The sequence below is a fragment of the Triticum aestivum genome, chromosome 7D (assembly GCF_018294505.1).
Source record: "Triticum aestivum cultivar Chinese Spring chromosome 7D, IWGSC CS RefSeq v2.1, whole genome shotgun sequence".
In the NCBI taxonomy this organism is placed as follows: Eukaryota; Viridiplantae; Streptophyta; class Magnoliopsida; order Poales; family Poaceae; genus Triticum; species Triticum aestivum.
Genome location: NC_057814.1, coordinates 284,796,137 through 284,816,083, shown reverse-complemented (window position 1 = coordinate 284,816,083; position 19,947 = coordinate 284,796,137). Strand labels below are relative to the sequence as shown.

General features: G+C 45.9%; 1 protein-coding gene across 1 annotated transcript; it reads left to right on the top strand.

Annotated features, from left to right (window-relative positions):
• Window positions 1-7,173: 7,173 nt before the first annotated feature.
• LOC123164192 (uncharacterized) lies at window positions 7,174-16,584 on the top strand. Its single transcript, XM_044581609.1, has 11 exons — window positions 7,174-7,411; window positions 7,486-7,551; window positions 8,808-8,903; window positions 8,993-9,068; window positions 9,158-9,244; window positions 9,349-9,425; window positions 15,104-15,196; window positions 15,377-15,514; window positions 15,684-15,789; window positions 15,923-16,131; window positions 16,219-16,584. Exons 1-11 carry the CDS (start codon window positions 7,226-7,228, stop codon window positions 16,285-16,287), a joined length of 1,203 nt encoding a protein of 400 aa, XP_044437544.1. The 5' UTR covers window positions 7,174-7,225; the 3' UTR covers window positions 16,288-16,584.
• Window positions 16,585-19,947: the final 3,363 nt, after the last annotated feature.

Sequence of the window (19,947 nt, the reverse complement as noted above, 5' to 3'; positions counted from 1 at the left end):
CGAGAGCTGCCGCACCTCCATAGCTAGACCATGTCGAGCCGCCCCGTTGCCGCGTTTTCTGCTCCCACGGCACGTTCCCTCCGAATCGCCGACTGCCGACCACCGCTAAAGATATGCGGCCGGATCTTCAAGTCGCCGTTCTCCACTTCTATAAGTCGCCGACCATGATTCCGGCTGGGAGTCGCCAGGCCTTCTCCAGCGGAGAACCGCCGTCCCTCGCCCTGAACCGCCCGCCTTGACAACTCCGGCCTTGACCGGTGCCGTCCTGCTGCCGTCCGCGTGCGCCGGGTCGCTCGCCTGCCAGATGCAGTACTGCGACAAACCGCCGCGACCCTCGGCCGCCTCAAATCGCTACCATCGCTGCGCCAGGCCGACCTAGGTCTATTGCAAGATGCAAATCGCACGGGTCGCCGCTGCTGGACTCCGCCTCTGCCACAACCCGCCGTTGCCTGCCTGACCCGCCGGTTTCTGCCGGGTCACCGTCGCCGCTGCACCAAACCATCGATTCAACTATCGACCCGGACGAGGACTGGGACGGGGGTTGGATTCGGATTACGCTGTCGTCGCCCCGTTCCGAGCCGCCTTGCGACCCTGCCGTGTCAAGCCGCCGACCTCGCCGTGGCTCACCTCTTCTGTAACCCGCCTCGCCGCTTCAACTGTTGCTGACGCGTTCACAGCCGCCACTGGGCCACGGCCTTGCTACACCTCCAATCTGTTCTACGACCTCGCCGGAGGAGGTCTTGAGGCCCCTGCCACCTCGTCTCCGCTGCAGCGGTTCTACTATGGCCGGTGCGCTATTTCTGTCATCATCAAGGCCCTGCTTCACCGACCTTCACCGCTCGCCGCTCACTAAACCGCCACCTCCTCAACCACCGGGCCGCTGTCACGGCTGCATTGGGTCACCTCGCCAGCCATCAGCGTATCACCCGCTGTTATACCTTCGATATGAACCGGACGCCGCTTGTGCTAAACCGCCTGCTTCTGAGCCGCTCCAGCTTAAGCTCCCGCCTGAGTCGCTATCATCGCTACAATCCGCCGCGGCCTTGTCTCCTCCAAGTCGCCCGCGGGCCGCCCTGCGCTAAATCGCCGGTCCCCTAGCCCAGCGATGATGCGGTTTCCCCTCACCAGTGCGCCTTGCCGCTATAACTCGCTCCGCCTCCGGTTTCCAATCCGTCGGCCGTCTCCACTCCGGTCCGGCTTACTCCCGGATGAGAATCGCCCGCACCTAGACTCCGTCTCGCATCGACCGAGGCCCGTCGCCGTGGCTCCGCGTTACTGGCCTCAAGCCGCCTCCGAGCCGTGCGTCGTGTCTACCTCCTCCGTGCCAATGTCGTGTCCGCCTCCTCCGAGTCGTCCTGCGCCCTCGCCTACAAATCGTCACCGCGCTCGCCGGCCCGTAGCTCGGGCCGCCCGCGTGCTCCTTCCCTTACCCGTGCGTCGTCTCACGAGCATGCTGCCCTTGAACCGCCGCTGCTCTAATCCGCCGTGCCTGCCGGCGCCCGTGCCTGCTGAACCGGCCGCAGCTGCGCCTCTCCAACCCGCCGCCATTTCAGCCGCGCCTCGCCTCTTTTGGGTCGCCATCACCGACCCGCCGCCACCTTAGACCGCCGTCGCCTACACATCCAAGCCACCATGGCCACGCTGAGCCGCGCCTGCCGCGCATCGAGCCGCGCCTCCGTCGCTGTGGCACTCCTCTACGTGGCCACGCTGAATCGGCCGCAACCGCGCCTCTCCAACCCGCCGCTGTGGCAGACGCACTTCAAACGACTCGCCGGAGCGTCCACGCCTTGCTCCGGTTCACTGAAGCCTCCAAATCACAGTCACCTCAGTAAGCCGGTTCGATCTCCATGTTGCCGAGTCGCCGCTGCCGCCATGACTCGCCTCTGCTTTGCCAAGGCACCCCTTGCTGGTGTGATTTTGTCTTTCTGGTACAAAGCAAAAGAAAATTGGGGGATAATGGAGCAGTGCATGCATGCATGTTGACTCGAAGACTGGTCTGCCAACAGTAATGGGGTAGGAGTCCCAGTGGGCAAGGCATTATGCGTTACCAGCATCGGTGCTCATCTGACAAATCCAGGTGCTATCTTCTCTATATATTTTATTAGCACATATATAAATTGTTTGAGAACAATTACTCTGTCTTTCAAAATATTTTATGCAGGACAAAGTCCACTACAAAAGTGGCGTCGTACCATGGACAGGAGGCTCGCACCGGTTTAAACGTTGTGGTCAATTCTTGCGCCTGCGCCGGTTTAAATGTCGTGGCCAACTCTCGCGCCTGCACCGACTACCGCTGCCGTGCCCGAATCGTTAGTCCGCACCCGTGCGCGCTGGTTTCCAACACCGTGGCCGACTCACCTAGTCGGGCTTACAATGCCGTGGCCGGCTCTCCCGTCCGCACCGGCCTATAATATCGCGGCCGACTCATATGTCTGCTCCTACGGCGGACTCACCCATGATTGATTTTCGCTTCACCATGGTGATCATCAACTCCGCGGTGGATAGCTACCGGCCTGGTGTATCAGGTGAAATCCATCCAGTATATTTTGATGTTATATATTACTTTCTTTAAAAGAGCAATTACTCCGGCTTGCAACGTTATCTAAATGCAGGACCCTAAACCGCCATATTGGTGCAAATTTAAAGGCCGTCGGAAAATTTCTGGCTTAAAAAGAAGGATCCCGGTTTAAAATCCGGCTCAAGGGAAAGCTGTCCCCCACAAAGTTTTGAAGCTCCCAATATCCGGTTAAAAAGAATTCATTTCTCGCAAGTTCGAGTTCTCAGAAAAAATTATAGGGACCAAAGAGAGTTTGTTGCACATCACAACTCAAACATAGGCACCCGGCGAGCACAACTCAGAAATATATCACATGGGGGCTTCTGTTTATAAAGCGGAGTTCTGATTACCCATTGATCCGGCTTATAAGCCACATAAAAAAATCACTTGGGGGCTTGGTCGTATTCGAACCATAGCTACACCTCTTGATCGGCGTAAGGCCACCAGGGAAATCACTTGGGGGCTTGGTCGTATTCGAACCATAGCTACACCTCTTGATCGACGTAAGGCCACCAGGGAAATCACGCGGGGGCCAAAGAGAGTGTTGCAAAAGCACAACTCAAACATAGGCGCCCACTAAACACAACTCAAAATATTGCTCGGGGGCTCTTTGCTTCTCAAAGAACAAAGAGTCTACACCCTTGTAATAGGCTATCAAGCCAGGCTTGGAAGCCAGGTGTATTCACCTAAAACCCCGGGTTATCCTGCCTTTTTTTAAGTAAGCCACTTCGTCCAGGTAATCCTGGTATGACCCGCCGAACGTTTGGCAAGTCAATCTTATACAGACCCTGAACTTGTCAAAGTTAAAACGACGATTGGTTAATGTGCGGTCCATCTTAAAAGGCTTTATAAAATGGTTTAACTCAGTGGCCTGGCAGCCCATGAAAAGCCTCGATTTTGGGCCTGGCAGCCCATGAAAAGCCTCGCGTCTTCCCATGCTTTTATTCGACAAATTTTCTCTTTTTGAGATTTACAACACTTTATGATAAACTGGTGTTTATTAACTGGGCCTGGTTTTCGACTATAAGTCGCCAGTATATATTTGGATTGCGCCATTGGAATCATGCGCTTATAAATCATTGGATATATTATTCAAATCTTTAATAGCCAACATGGCTGGATTTTTATTATGGTTATCAATAAACCAGTATTATGATTGAGGTTTTCAAAGTCGCTTTAGCGCAATAGATATTATTTTATCGATGGATATGATTTATTCTACAATGGAAGGAATAGTCCCGAGTCGCTGCAGGCTTACGACCCGGCACTTGGGGGTTGCATTATTCAAGTTGAGATTACATCAAATATGCAAGTCTCATGTCGCTGCAAGCATGCACCATGACACTTGGGGGCTAATGCAAAGTCATTTTTACTAGCCTTATTGAAGACCCGACTCATTACATCATAATGAGCCGGCCCTTGGGGGCTACCAATTGCTCCTGTCAACAATTCAAGGCACACAAGTTAAACCCATTATATTGAAGGGTCCATTGCTTAGTTGATAAAGCACAAAGCTCTTAACCTTGTGGACGTGGGTTCAACCCTTATGATGGGGGCTACACGTTGCTGTTAAAATCTACATAATCATATTTTCAAAGTCCCTGCTCATTATTTGCATAATGACCCGGCCCTTGGGGCTACATTGGTTGAAGTTTTTATGAGCATCAGGCAATTACAAGTCCCAGGTTGCTGCAAGCATGACAACCCGGCACTTGGGGGCTACATATGCGGAATACTCAGTTTATGACTCATGAGTGAGATGAACAAATCGGATGTTTTCAAGGTTGTGACATTTATATTAAAGCAAGTTTTACATCCTTAAACCGGCTGAAGATCAGATGAGTATTTCAAGGACCAATATTTCTGTTAAGCATTGGGAGCTAAGTCAAATGAATTATTCTTCATAATATTTTTCTGTGACAACCAATATCAGCAAATTGATTATGAAGCTGGCCTATTGACCCAGATTTTCTAGAAGGAAATGACAAGGATTAAAGGATGCTCAGGATCAGTTTAACATGGATAAATCCAAATTAAACTGGGGGCTAATGTCGGGGATATACCCCGCGGTATGACCCGGCCGGAGTTATAACCCGACTTGGACTTGGTAAACTGGCAGGTGTTAAGTCAGATGATAACCCGGCAGGTGTTAAGTCAGATGATAACCCGGCATGTGTTAACTCAGATCATAACCCGACAGACAGTCATAAACCGGCAGGAGTCATAACCCGGCAGGCAATCATAAACTGGCAGGAGTCATAACCTGGCAGACAATCATAAACAAGCAGGAGTCATAACCCGGCAGACAGAGTCGCCTGGGGTTAGTAAGCCCGAGACGTTATGAAGCCCGAGACGTCATGAAGCCCAAGACGTTAAGAAGCCCATGAAGAGAAGTCAGAATAGTTTAAGTCTTAATCCGAGTTGGACTCTACATGTAACCCGCCCCTTCAACTTATATAAGGAGGGGCAGGGCACCCCAAGAGGGGAGAGAAGAATAATCTTTAGGGCTAGACATAACTAGGAGAGCCGGTTTATGGCGACTCCCTCATGATGATAATGAGACCTAGCCACAAACAGCATGTGGGGTTGTTACCGGATGATGTTTCCCAGGGCCCGAAGCTGTCTAAATCCTTGTCCTGTGTGTTGATCCGCCTTGCGTCTCTCGATTCCAACCAACCCCTTCAAGCTACCGCGTAGATGCGTTGGCCTCACGACTAAGTCCTCACACTAGGACATCTGACGTGACAATTCCACGACACTTTTGCTTCTCGATACTTCATTAAACCCCAGATGAGATATATCGGCATCCTCGTGAATCAACACATGATCAATATGCCAGTTTCCTCGTTATCGGTTTTGTTTTATTTTCTCGTTCCCGTGTTTCGGCATCCCTGTGAGCAAGTCACGCTGTGTATGGTCAGACGATGATGGATACCGTCACACCGAGAGGACCCTATGAATGTCTTTCCATTGATGGAGGAGCAAATCCCAGTCTCGAGCTATCGAGTACCTTGGCATACCTTTTTGATGCACCTATAAGTTGTCATTATGATCACCCTATTACAGTTGACGTTAGAACAACCCCAAGTACATCATCTGGTATGAAGATACTTGATGCTATCACGGTGAAAGGAATTATGCATACGTTAACTTTCATGTGTTATAAACCATAAACTTGTGACGAAAGGATCTCATAGTGTAACAATCAACTTGGGACAGTTCAACACAAGTGTTCTTCTAACATTGTGCCCTCAAAGTTGTGGGCATCCATGTTACACTTAACTTATGCCCGTGATCAGGAAAACAAAACCATCATGCAACACTTGAGCTAGTCCTAAAGGCGAGATTAGGAATCGATTTACCATTTTATTATTCTACACGTGTACATGAATTTTTCTCCCAGCCTCGTGGTTATTGCAAACTCTAGCACCATTGCAGTTATAGTGTAGAACATAAACAATATTATAAGCTTGGAAATAAATAATAACATTGTAATTATTGCCCCCATGACATATTTCCAACACCGGCCTGCTGGCTATTTGACGCACACAGATGCTAGATAGCCATAGGATAAATGGGCCAAGACCAAAAGGCAATGCAAATGCTTTAGTAATAATAAATATATTAATTAAATGGCTATAGGATTATAAAAAAATGGTTATAGTGCCTGAAAATAAATTAATTGGGGCATAAACGAACTTCAAATTGGATGGAATTTTATATGTGGTGTCTCTAGACTATAGCACGACCAAACAAAAATACACTAGCGACTTTGGTAGTGTAGGGTTGTCCACCTCTCATTCCATGACAAAAAGAATTTTGCTAACGGGATTGATCTCGCAGACGCAAAGAGGAGGATTGCTGCGATTTGAGTTTTGGAGTCGTGCTGGGGCGATGGTGATGAATGCTATGGATTTTTTTTGTACTTGTGAAACCTTTTTTAGGCAAACTACAACATTTTTTTAGGGAAGGCAAACCACAACTTTGTTTTTTGAGGGGACGGCAAACTACAACTTCTTTTTTTATGTAAGGCCTCCTACTTTTTTTTTCTCTTCTGAGAAAGAGGCAAACTACACGAAAGTGCTATTGTGAGCTCGAGCTCACAGGCACCCTTTGCTACAGTACAAACAAAAAAATTATTTAAAAAGTTCAAAAAAATCTGAAATTTTTGGTCAATAAACTTTGGTGTTATTTCTACATGCGTGCCAATTTTCATGATGAAATGACATTCATGCAGGTCTCGGCAAAAAAAAAACAAAATCGATGCTCGAAAATGCTTCCAAAAACAGTTTTTTTGGAGCATGAATTTTTTTTGCCGAGACCTCCACAAATGTCACTTCATTACGAAAATTGGCACGCATGTAGAAAAAACATCAAAATTTCTTGACAAAAAATTTCAGATTTTTAAATTTTTTTACTATTTTTTCGGATTTTACTGTTTATCCGGGATCACTGGTGCTCCGGATCACATGCTCCATGTCCCAAACTACAACTACTCCTACAATGCATCACCCCGCCCATTCTTCGTTTCTGCCGCGTGTATCTCGACGGCCCATGAAGATCACATCGAAGTAGAAAGGAAGCCCAAAGCCCACCAATAATAACAGGTCGGAACGTGCGCGTCGTGTCTTGCCTGTCTCCTCGACCTCCGAATCGACTCTCTTGTCTATGCAGCTTGCTTCCCCTATCTATTTTCTTAGAGGGAGGGGGAGAGAGGGACAACCAAGATCCAAATCTTGGCCAGCGACTCGATCGGATCTCCAGCCGACGCCGGCGACCATGGCTCGCCATCACCTCCTTCTCTTCCCCCCTCTCCTCGCGCTTGCCTTCTCCTTTGTCGTCGCCGCCCCTGAGGTACCCAACTCTTGCTCTCTTAGCAAATCCTTTATCTGTCGCCCCCTTACGATGGCTCCATCCGTATGAGACAGGGAGATGCCGCCGCCTTCATCGATGGCGCATCACACCGCTACCTGAGGGATCAGCAAGAGGACCAGGTTCAGTCCCCAGTTATCCTCTCTCTTTCTCTGCGGACCAACTTGTTGCTGCGTGCCACCAAGTTCAAACGACTCTTCCAGCTAATCCATACCGGATTATAGTTTATATTCCCTCCGTTCGGAAATACTTGCCTAGAAATGGTTGTATTTAGACTTGTTTTAGTTCTAGATACAACCATTTCTAAGACAAGTATTTCCGAACGGAGGGAGTAGTTCGTAGCTTACACATGTAACAAATACCAGACGACCATTGAAAAAACAAATACTAGCTGTTACAACGCGATATGATGCATTTACATCGGGGCTTAAATAGAGGCAATAAAGCCAGTAATAGATCGTCAACTACCCAGCCATTTATGTCATCCCATCTACTCGTTCTCAAACAAGAAAGTTAAGCACCTACTCTCCATGGGTGCTTAGAGTATGGTTAGGGCATGTACAATGGTTGATAAGATAGTCTTATCTTAAGTCTTGCATGTGATTTAGAGATGACAAAAAACATGTCTACAATGGGTCATCTCTTAGCCTTATCTTCAATAACTAGCTATTCCTAAAAACGTGGTGAGACATATTGTGCTAAGAGATCATCTCTTGTCTTCTCTTAAATAAGAGAAGACAAGCCTTTTCTTATGATTTCTCTCTCCTCCACCTCATCATTTATCCTACGTGGCATGCCTAAGATAGAACCATTGTACATGCCCTTAATAGTATAGCGAACAACCGGCTATATGAAATTATCATGTCAGCTATAGCCAACCTAATAGACAACACGTATAGTAGCTAGTTACTAATATATGGCCCACCCTATACTTTCACAATGTTTTTTGGAGGCCTTGCTGCAGCTGGCTGTTAATCTACAGCCCGCTTCCATTCTTTCCCCTCTTCTCTCGCGTCCATCTAACTCAACAAAAACACAATACTTTAATCCTTAAAGCCTACTGACTGTATCTTATTAGACTTGCTCTTAGATGCATAACAACATTTAGTCAGAGGTACCTACAATTAGCACCTTATCAAACCTGCATGGCAAGAAGCAGTTTTTTGCTTTGTTTGCAACAAGCACCTGTGTCCATACATGCCCTAACAGCACTTTACCCTTGCTTTTACCTAACTGCCCCCCCCCCCCCCCCTCTGCCGCTTCAAGAGTGAAGGCAGTGGTGGTTACCATGACAAATCAACCTTAGTTTTCGTTTTTATTTCATTCCTCCCCCACGGGGCAGTATGATCTCATGATATGCCTTGTCATGCTACAACAGGCCACGTCCATGTCACTTGATGAAGTTTCTGCAGCTGTTTCTGTCTTGCTTGGTTTTGCACCACCTGCCATGCTTCCTGCACCTTCTTCTGCAAAGGTTATTTAACTTTTGTGGTTCAGCTAGCCTTTGTGTGCATCGTGCTACTCTATCTAAGCTATGCAACCTTTGTCTATCTTGATTTTCAGTTAAACAAGCTGCTACTCCCAAACCCATTTGACAGGCCTCGTTCTGTTTTCTTGATGCAACTTGATGGATCCCATGGTATGTTAATTTGCTGGGAATGATTTTATCAGAATTATTCATGCATTTTGATGTAGCCACTAATGTTGTCTCTCTTGATCGTATATCAGACTATGTTGATGGCTTCATATCTGATGCTGGCAGTATTTACAAAACCAAGATTGATGGTGCAAAAAGTGCTGCTATAGAGCTTACAGGTCTGACTAATTCCTGAGCATGTCCCTGCTTTTGGAACTTGGATGCCCCTACTTCTGTATCTGCCTTGTTGACACATAAGTATCATTGATCATGTACCTTGCAGATAAGGATGAATTGATTGTCATTCGTTCGGATGAATCTTCTGGATTAGATGTTCTTGATAACGAACTCGCCAACTTGGTAAGTACTAGCTAGTTGCCCATGCATTGCAACAGGGGCATACATATTCTAGTGGTTCAATGCCAATCATGTTCGACATAAATCTTACACCTATCATATTCTAGATTTTGCTAAGATTTGATTTGATTTGAGTATGGGTATGGGAAGGAAAGTTTTGATTCAGTTGAGATTTGAGGTTTTGGTAAGATTTGATTTGATTTGGGTATGGGTAGGGGAAGGCAAGGAAACTTTTGATTTAGTTGAGGTTTTGGTAAGATTTGGTTGAGTTAATGTAGGAGATGGAGGAGGGGAGATCGAGGGTAGGGGGAGTTGGACGTACATACGCACAATCCCCAACTCCCCTTTAATAGTAGAGATGTACTATTTCGTCAGGAGGAAACTAGTACTCCCTCCTTCCCGATATGTTAGGCGTATTAGGAACTGCATGCAATTCCATAATGTAAGGCGCACAGTTGCGGTGTCGCTAACGATAGCTAGTTTTCAGGAAATAAAAAAAATACGATGACGACCCTCTCTTGCGGTTAGTTCCCACGAGCACCCACTCGTCTCTCTCTCCTTCAAAATTTTCTCCCCATGAATGACCCACCTCACTTGCCTCTCCCGCGCAATTTTCTCCTGCATGAAGAACGCCCAGCACACCATTTCTCCTTCCGATCTTTCCCACCTCGTACGGACATCAATCCATGGCCAGGCCCCTCAACGGCGGCGGTGTTGGCAACGAGGTTCCCGCCGGCAAAGGAGTTGCTGCCCATCTTGCCGCCGATGATGGCATTGCTGTGCAGCTTGCCGCCGGCGAGGCCGGTCTCGTGCGCGGCCGTCCCAGTACGATGGGAACAGGCAACCACGACATGGCCGTCTCGAAGCTAGCCCGACCAGCTAGACGACACGGAGGTTGGACGTCGATGGGGAAGACTGGAACCTACGACGACCACGGCCACAACGACGGCGTCTGCAACAGCGATGGTGATGAAGCAAGAATACTTTAAGGACAGGACGACGCTCTTGGCGGCGGGTACGGCGACGGACTGGGTGATGGCCGCATGATCTGGGAGGAGGACTATATCAACAAGGTCAACAGTGCGCACTAAGTTAACTCGGATGACGAGACCGACGACGGCGAATGTGTCGATGAGCAGGACATCACCGTTGAAGGAGCCAATGATATGATCAACGGAGATGAAGAAGTGGATATGAGCTATGTCTATGGCGTCCCACAATCTGAGGGCATGAAGCTATGGATGTATGTGCCAGACACATATGCTACGTACCAGATTCCCTTGAAGATGTGCAGGTTGAAGTAGAGAACGAGCTGACCAAGCAGCAAGCTATGGACGTCGACCGTGCGGACAATACCGAGGTCTTCGAATAGCAACAGTATGTGCCCGAGCATGATCAAGATAGCCAAGTCAGGTTCTCATCGAAGAGACAATAGGAGATGATACTTTACATCTTCCCAAAGAGTGGTACTCCAGTATTGAAGGTAGCCAAGTCCCGGATTTTCTTGAAGACTTGAGTGTTGGTGCAGAAGAAGATATGTCAGCTCAAGAAGTTTCGAGGTTGAACAGGACATCCTTGCAGGAGAGAGCCAACGTCCGGACTCCCTCGAGGAAATTGAAGCAGAGGTAATAGCTTCGCTGGGAGTGGCCAGAGAAGAGCAAGGTGAGGCCGAAGCAGAGCATGATGATGGCAACGAAGGACACATTGAGCCTGAAGAAGGGCATGACAATGCTGAAGAAGAACTAGGTGAGGGTGAAAAACCAGAGTCTGCCGTATGGAAGGACATGCTCAAAATTATGTTGCCCCTGTACTTTGAACCTTATAGATTACCTATTGAAACTGGCTTTCACCTTACATTACCTAATCCGTGTTAGATTTGTTCGGTCCCCTAGCCTGAAATAGTATGAACATTTATCTTTTTGTAACATGGTTTACAAATCAGAGTTCATTTTTTTGCTTATGATGGAGTATGTTTTGTAGCCTTTGTGAGTAGCCCATGCGTGCTATTTTTGGAGTAACACATGCTACATTTACAAATTCCCTCCCCTGCACTAAGATCCTTTGAGTCAGTTTGGTACATGCATGGACTGGCTCCATGCATGGCCTGCTAGTACTGCCAGCATGAATTTTTTGACACAAGGAAGCTAGGAGCAAGACAGTAAAGACCAAGAACTCCACGATTACTCCTGAATTAAAGGTTAGCACTCTGATTACATTAAGTGCACAGGATCTTCTGACAAGAAAAATGTCAACACATCAAACTGAAGCAAATCACATTAGCAAATCTGATTACAATACTCACAAATAAGTTTGCAACTCTGATAAACACACACTGAGCACCTGAACATAACAAATTGTCCGACACTATATGAAAATAAAGAGACAATGCAGCGAAACCTAGGAATTGACGACTTAGAAACAATGCAGCGAGACAAACCAATTGACGACTAAGTTTGCATGAACTAGACATTGACAAACTCATTTGCTTGCTGCACTAATTCTGGATCACATGCAAGTGCAACGGGGAGAACTCCATTCTTCTGAAGAACACTTATCTTCATGTGTGGAATAGCATAGTGATGGCTGCCTCTCTCCTTCATGATTTCCTTCATGCAAGATTGATGTGTGAGAAAAACACGATTGGATCTCTCCACAGGATACTCTTCGAATGCTTGAGTGACTTTAGCAACAAGTTCGTCTATGGTTTTTGGGGCTGACTTCTGAAACATTGCTTGCATACCCTGCAATAAAAAACAAGATCCATAATGTCTTCAGCAATATGTTTGTGTTTGCTATTCATAGCTGAATTCTGGAATATGGATTTAATACCTGAAAAAAGACCCAAGATCCAAAGCATTTAGATCAGGAGAATTGGGTGGCTGGCACATCAGTCTTATGTCAAACCCATCTGCAGTTGCTGCTTCTTTAAACACAACATCATTGACATCAATATGGGTTTTGGCGTTGTCTTGCTGGATGAAAATAGGCTCCCCAAATTCCTCAACCGGCCATTTCTGTTTAATGGCAGGCAGGAGCAGGACCTTGTTAACAAGAAACTCATGGCTATCATTCTTTGTGACAGATATCATTGCCTTTGTGATCGTGGTACCAGCACCCCTGTGCTTGCAGGCTCTCTAGTCACAAATGGAAACATTCCAATTTTCCCATCAAATGTGCATGTCCCAAGTGCATCAAATCTAGGCCTCGTAATTGCTACAAGGAACATCACCTTCGGAATAAATCCTTTGTTCCTAATGCCCCTTTTAGGCTTGTCCTCATCAAGGGCCAAGTAATATTTCTGACATCTTCTAGTCATGTAGAACCACTTCTCATCGATATGCACCGACGCCCTCTCATGTTTTCATCAGTCAATGTTGGCTTGATATCGTTCGTGTCACGCTTGAATTTGCCTTCCTTAAACCTCCTGTGTAAGGTGCTCTTTGCAAAATTCAGCTCCTTGGCTAGGTCATGCAGAGTGGTCCTTTTCATCACTGGAATTGCAGTAATATCATCTGGGTTGATTTAAACTTTCTTGCGGCTACAGTGCTTTGCCCTCTTGCTAACAACGGCATTCACCCCTCCACCTCTCTGGCCTTTTTTCCCAATAGAACAATGCTCGTGCATTGCAACGGGATATAAATATTCTAGTACGTTAACTTGTGATTTACCTTTCAATAATAAAGTGATACTGTAAATAAATGTTCATCAAATTCTGACCGTGAATTACCTTATGTTTTGATTAGAAGTTTGGTAAGTTTAGAGTGGAATTGGTTCAGAAGATAAGTAAATTAAGGTGATGGATTATCATATACATGGAAGGTTGGACGAAGGGGTGGTGAGAAGAAAGGTGAAATGGGAACCTTGTGTTATTTTTAAGTAGTAGAGATAACGCTGCACACATCTCTGAGAAACACCCATCTGTGCTGCCACTTGTAGTGAAACACCTCGCTTCAATATGCCATGAGTACTCCTATCCAAAGGCATGCTGTATATAGTCCTCCTTTCATTGTCTGTGCACCATTTGCGCTTCCTCTGATGTGCGAGACAAGAAAAAATTTACAGCATGTCAGGCAACAAGGTGTGTAGCTATCACAAGTTTACATAAACTTGGATGACAAATGATAATGCTGGATGTACGTGTACTGTACTCTAACTCTATTCACACGATGCCAAGTGCTAGTGGGCGACAGCGAGACACGATGATAAACGACGCCGACAAAGGCAGGCTAGCGCAAAAAGGCCCTGCTTGATTCCATGCAAAATTAATTGATAACCTAGTAGATAACCGGCTTGATCTACTACTGCTAATCCTATTTGATTACAAATTCTCAGTGTACATGTGCTTATGCCAACAAGGAACACTGATCAATTCAATCATGAAAAGGAATTAAGGAACCCACACAATTCTGCACCTGAATTACATGCATTATTTAAACACGCTGTAAAACAACAATCAAAAAGTGCTGTATGCTTGAAAGAAACGTGGCTGTACTCAAGCCTCAAACTGAAAAGAATAGGTTTCGTACACTTACTCGGACCTGCGCCACCTCCTTCGCCGTTGCCATGTTCTCCGGCGCCCTGCTCGACGTTGCCATTCTCACCGGTACCATGACCGCCGGTGTCATGCTCACCTTCGCCATACCCTCCATTGCCATGCGCGTTGTTCCCTTGATCCGAGTTGCCGTGCTCGTTGTTCCCCTGATCCGAGTTGCGGTGCTTGTCACTGCCATGAACAGTGTGGCCATCGTGAATGATGTGCTGCTCAGGCTGAAAGTTATGCCAATTTCCCAGCCAGCCTACGCCATGCCCAGTCAGGCCTAGCCTCCAGCGACCATGCCCGGCATCGACATGGCCGGGGACATAACGTCCAGCAACACCACGTCTGACGAGGCGACGGTCAGCATGCACGCCAACATGGCCCTGACCGGCAAGGTCTAGTGTGCGTCCGATGCCGCCGATTCGGACATGCAGGCTTGACGTGTGTCCACCTCCTCCAATGTGCGCCTCTCCGCTAGCATAATTTTCACAGTGGTTTCTGTGAGCATTGTCAGAATCTTCTCCCTCGCCAACGTCTGTTGATGCAGATATCGTTGAAAAATTAGAGATTGACAGTACTCCAGACATTCAGATCGATAACTAGGCAGAAACAAATCCATGTGAGGAAACTAACCTTCGTAGGTGTCAGCCCATAGCAGATCATTGTTGAGATCAATGACAGGACCAGTGTAATTGCCATTGTCATCCCATCTAGGCGGCAGATTCAGGTCAATTTCCACCATGTTTACGAAAGCATACAGCAGAGAGATCTCTACAGCAGAGGGAGAGGAAGCACGGGGAAGAAGCAGGGGGAAGAAAGAGAAGTTAGTGGGGAGCGCTGCAAGTCACGATCGATGGTTGAGGGGCTTTCCAAATTTGAAGTTTTGACGGCCGGCGCGGGAAAGAATTGGCGGGGCGAGTTGGAGGCAATCTGAGTTTGGGATTGGATCGGTCAATCAAGACTAGGTCAAAGGAGATCATGCGTGTGCCTGCCTCTCTTTTTTTCCAGTCGGGGATGCCTCCCTTGTACGACGGCCCCTGTAACAAACAATGCGCTAATTTTCGTGCAAATTCCTAATACGCCTAACATATTGGGAAGGAGGGAGTACAATCTAGAAACTAAAAGTAGAACAATTTTTGTGCAGGCAACCTGGTTGGCGGGATCCTATCAGAAAGCTGATAGCAAATTAAACATTCCCTTGAAGAGTGGAAACAGTCTTACTTTGTTCCTCACTAAGGTTAGCATCGCTTCATCATCCATTTGCATACTAACATGAACTTGGTTTCAAAAGAACATAACTCGTCTCTGATGATGCATTGTTTTTCTGTTAAAATTGGATAAGCTCACTTCCTAGTTTGTGCAAAATTGACCACTAAATTGTAGGCATTTATTTAACTGCATTTGCATATCTACACAGGAAGCAGACGTTGAATTTGCATCCAGCTTGATCTCCCTTCTTAAAACCATCGAAAGGGGTATTCAGGTTCACGAAGATTTCTCAGGAGGCATCGTGAGCCCTGCAGAGTTATTAGTATGCCACTTCACGGGCATTAAGGTAATTATAAACATAAATCTTTAGCTGCAATTTGAATATTCTTATTATCTGTGCACAGCAAAATATTCAAGAGACCCTGTCACTCTTCCTTGCCTAGATACCCTTGATATAAGCACATGACTCCCCTATGTTAGTGATATAATGTTACTAATTTGACCGGTTTATTTAGGCTCTGGAAGATGAATATGGTTCCGCAGAAATTGTTAAGCAGGGAGCTGAAGTAGTTCAGACAGCTCTCACAAAAGCATTGGATCAATTGCAGGGAGCATATAATGGTAAATTACTTTGTGCGGTTGATTGTTGACTTGAAACATAACCTTTGCAATCAGTACACTTGTTATATTTGCAGAACACTATTGACAGTTGCTTTTTTTTTTCTGTTTCGACATTTATGATGTGTTAATATAGGAAAAATTGTTGGACTGGTAATATCCGCTAAGGAGGCTTCAACATCCTTGGCATCCATCATCGATGCACTGTCTTCATTGCATATCTCAAGACGGCTTGCAGAAGCATCTAAAACTAATGCTACAGCTTCTATAGCTGCTATATATCTTGTTAGATTGAGTCTTGCATGGATTACAGGGATCATCCTTCTCGTCTCAACTCTCATTGGGGTGAGCATGCTTTCTTGTAGTCTTGTCTATTATTGATCAACTTTAGCGAAATGCAATCTATGACAACACTATGTGCCGATTGTGCAGATTTGCTTGCTCATGAACATGCCGCTTACGAGGGACACACTCCTATATTCAAATGTCAAGATTGATTAGTTTGTGCTACATATGAATTTTCACATGATGACATGAAGGTTTTCAACAGTCATGCTTGGTTTTTCCTTTGGACCCTGGGGTTTACAGTAGGAACGTGAGTGTGGGCTTGCTGTTCATCCAGTGTTGCATAAAAATACTGTTGCTGCCTGTTTGGGCTTCTCATGTTTTTCCGTAAATAAATAACAATAATCGAGTGGGGTGTATTTTGTTAATATCGGTCATGATTGTATTGTTGCAAAAAGCAGTATCTGAATAAATTCGCCACTCGAATATTAATTGGGATAGATTTTGTCTTCATATATGACTAAATGATTTATTGAGTTGAAATTTCATATCAATTGATTAATCATATGTACTGCGAGAATAGGGAGCATACTGCCATGTTTTGGTCAAAATCCGCATCATAATATTGTTGTGATCGATGAATCATGGGCGATATTCTAGCCTGGCTGTGGCGCTATTGATCTAATGAAGTTGCCGACTCTAGCTAAGCATGCTATATCTTTGAATTCTAGCATTTGGCTGTATAATAGTTTTCTAGGGAAATGTGCGCCCCTGTTTTTTTATCCTATATCCGGAACACTTTTAAAATTAGTGAAGACTGCATGTATGGCCGTGCGTTGCAACTAAGAGACCGCAAGGCATGCGAATCATAGGATCCTATTCTTCTTCTGATAGCATGTCAAAGTCAAACTACTTTTAGGATCCTATGCACATCAGGTAGCATTGTGGGCCCTCTTTTTATACCATTAAATCACTCCTTTTCTTCTTCCTCCTCCATCCATTATCTCTACCTCTCTATTTAAGCTCGCCGATGTATGTGCTTCACGACAGAGCAAATGCAGGTTGCTATGAATCAGGGGTGGCCAGGTCGATAAACTGGGTCATGAGACACAGATTGTTGATGACAATAACAGTGGACCGATTGATAGTATAGGGTAATTCAAGACGGTAGTTTGGAACATGAAACATGATCCCGAGTCAATTGTTTTGGGTGAATAACACAAACTTTAGATTATTAGTGCATACTAAATTTAATAGTAGAACATGAAGAAATAACATTATTCAGTGTTACTAATGATGCCACAGCCTGAACAGAATTTATGCCATGCAACTTGACATCATCGGTCAAACATGGTATGTGTGCTAGATATGCCATCGACGACTGTTTAGGCATCTGGATAGTGAGGATTGCTCGCATATATGTAAAACTATGTTTTTTTTTATATATTAATGGACATTAAAACATTCACAAGCTTATTGTGAACCTAAAATACTTGAACACGTCACTACTTTATATTCGACTAGTAAAAGGGATGACAATAGTAATACAAACTTTTTTGTTAAAAAGCAGCTACACAAACCTTGCATATTTCAAAGAAAACTAAATTCCATCAACTTGAAAGTGGGCGGCGTTTCTAGATTAAAGTCGAACCTGAAAGCTTCCGTCGATGGATCCCCTTTGTTATACTCCGAGTTGTAGACGGATCGATCGCTCTGCTCTGAGTCCTAGACGAATCAGTCTTTCACATGAAACATACTAAAATCAGAGTTGTTTTTTATGAACTAAAAGGATTTCTCATTATGGTCTAAATGACTTGTAATTAAAAACTTCCTTGTAAAATAAGAGAAAGAGTTAGGTGGAGAAGGAGAGCTAGGTGAACATGTTCATGTAAAAAAAAAGATTAATTAGATGGTGGTGCCAAGAATCAGTGGTCAAGGCTATTATTTTGCTCTTGGCCTTGATGTGCACAGCAAGTACGTCCGAGGCCTAGGCCGGCATGCATGCAGCCCGGCGTCTTGTCTCCGTCTTTTTTCTAGAATATGCACGAATGTGCATATCATATATTAAAAAAGAAAAGGGTGAAGAAACCCTCCACAAGGTTTACATACTAATTACAAGGCATAATGGCCTCCACTTTCACACACTCTTCATTAGGTACTACTCACCAGTAATCCACCTACTTATACCACTAAAGAAGGGGTTCAGGTCTCCATACCCGTCCTTTGCGATCAATGTTCCGCAGCAGCAACTGGAGTGATGGTGTTTCTCCATCGAAGACTATTGCATTGCGGTGTTTCCACAATTCCCATAAGCCTAGAGTAATGATCGTTTTTAAGTCCCTAGTGGAAATATGCATCGCCACACGTGTGGAGCACCATTCCACCAATGTATCCTCGGGCTCTGGTGCCTAGTCTCCAATTGCACTCCACATCCATAGCCACAAGGTTCTTGCAAAGACGCATGTAAGTAGTAAATGATCTATCGTTTTGAACTGTTGGTTGCAGAAGGGGCACGTTGTTTGATGAGGTAGTCCGCGTCTAGCTAGACGATCCGAAGTCTAGCAGCGATTCCGCATGGCCAACCATGCGAAGAAGCGGCATTGTAGAGGTGCCCTTTGTGTCCACACAAAATCCGCATACGGTGGCACTTCCTGTCCCATAAACCTTGCCGCGTACGCTGATCGGATGGAATAGGACCCATTGGCCTCCCAAGCCCAGCAGATGGCATCATCCCTCTCAGCATGCAGTTACACCTCTGCCACTCTATCCCAAAGTTGCATGTATTCGTCAATGTTGTCAAGCCCAAGGTTAGGGCCAACATTCGTGGCCCAAGTATTATCCAGAAGATCTTGCCGTAAAGTGCGTGAATTCTTTAAGGAGCCACAACGTCATATATGTGTGGCGCAATATCCTGAACTCTGTTGCCATGGAGCCATCAATCCTCCCAAAATAAAATCATTATCACATTACCAATGATTGCATGCGTTGCCTCCTGGAAGACCTCTTTCGCTTGAGAAGTAACGTTGGTCTCAAATTCCACCCACGTCCGTTGCCTATCCGTACGTCTCAGCCATAACCATCTTGCCTGTAGTTCGGTGTTCCACCATCTCAAGTTGGGGATGCCAAGGCCCCTAGCTCAGTGAGGGGTACATACCCGCTCCCAGGCCACTGAGCAGTTCCCGCCATGCACCTCTCGTTTGGCGCACCATAAGAAGCCACAACAAATATTCTCCAATGCTCGAATTGTCTTCGGAGGTAGTTCCAGAGCCATGAGGGTGTCTATCGGGATAGCGCAGACAACTGACTGAACTAGGAGCAGCCTATCGCTCTTAGGCAATGAGACCCCTCTCTAGGTGGGCAGTTTGTTCGCCAGTTTATCGACAAGATACTGAAACTGGTGGGCTGTCAGTTTCCCGATGCTCAGCGGTAGGCCAAGATACTTGCACGGAAATGAGCCAATCATGCAGCCAATCATCTCATGAATCATCACTTTCCGGTCTTCCGAGCATTGGATTGGCATAGCCGCGCTTTTTTGGAAGTTCATGCGCAAACCTGAGGCCATCCCGATGCCCTAAAGGATCTTCGCACAACACTGAAGCTCCACCTCTCTCGGCTTTAAGAAGATCATCACGTCATCCACATAGATCAATAGGTGTTGGTGCATGCCTTGCAGTGCGAGCGTTTCCAGCAAACCCAAAGTCGCCGCTCTCACAAACATCCTGTGCAGCACTTCCACGGTGAGGATAAAAATCATTGGTGAAATAGGGTCACCCTGCCACAATCCTTTCCTTGGCAAAATCAACGTTCCGGGTAATGCTGTTGATCAAGACCCGAGTAGAGGAGGCATGTAACACCCCCCATGTATTAAGCTACAGT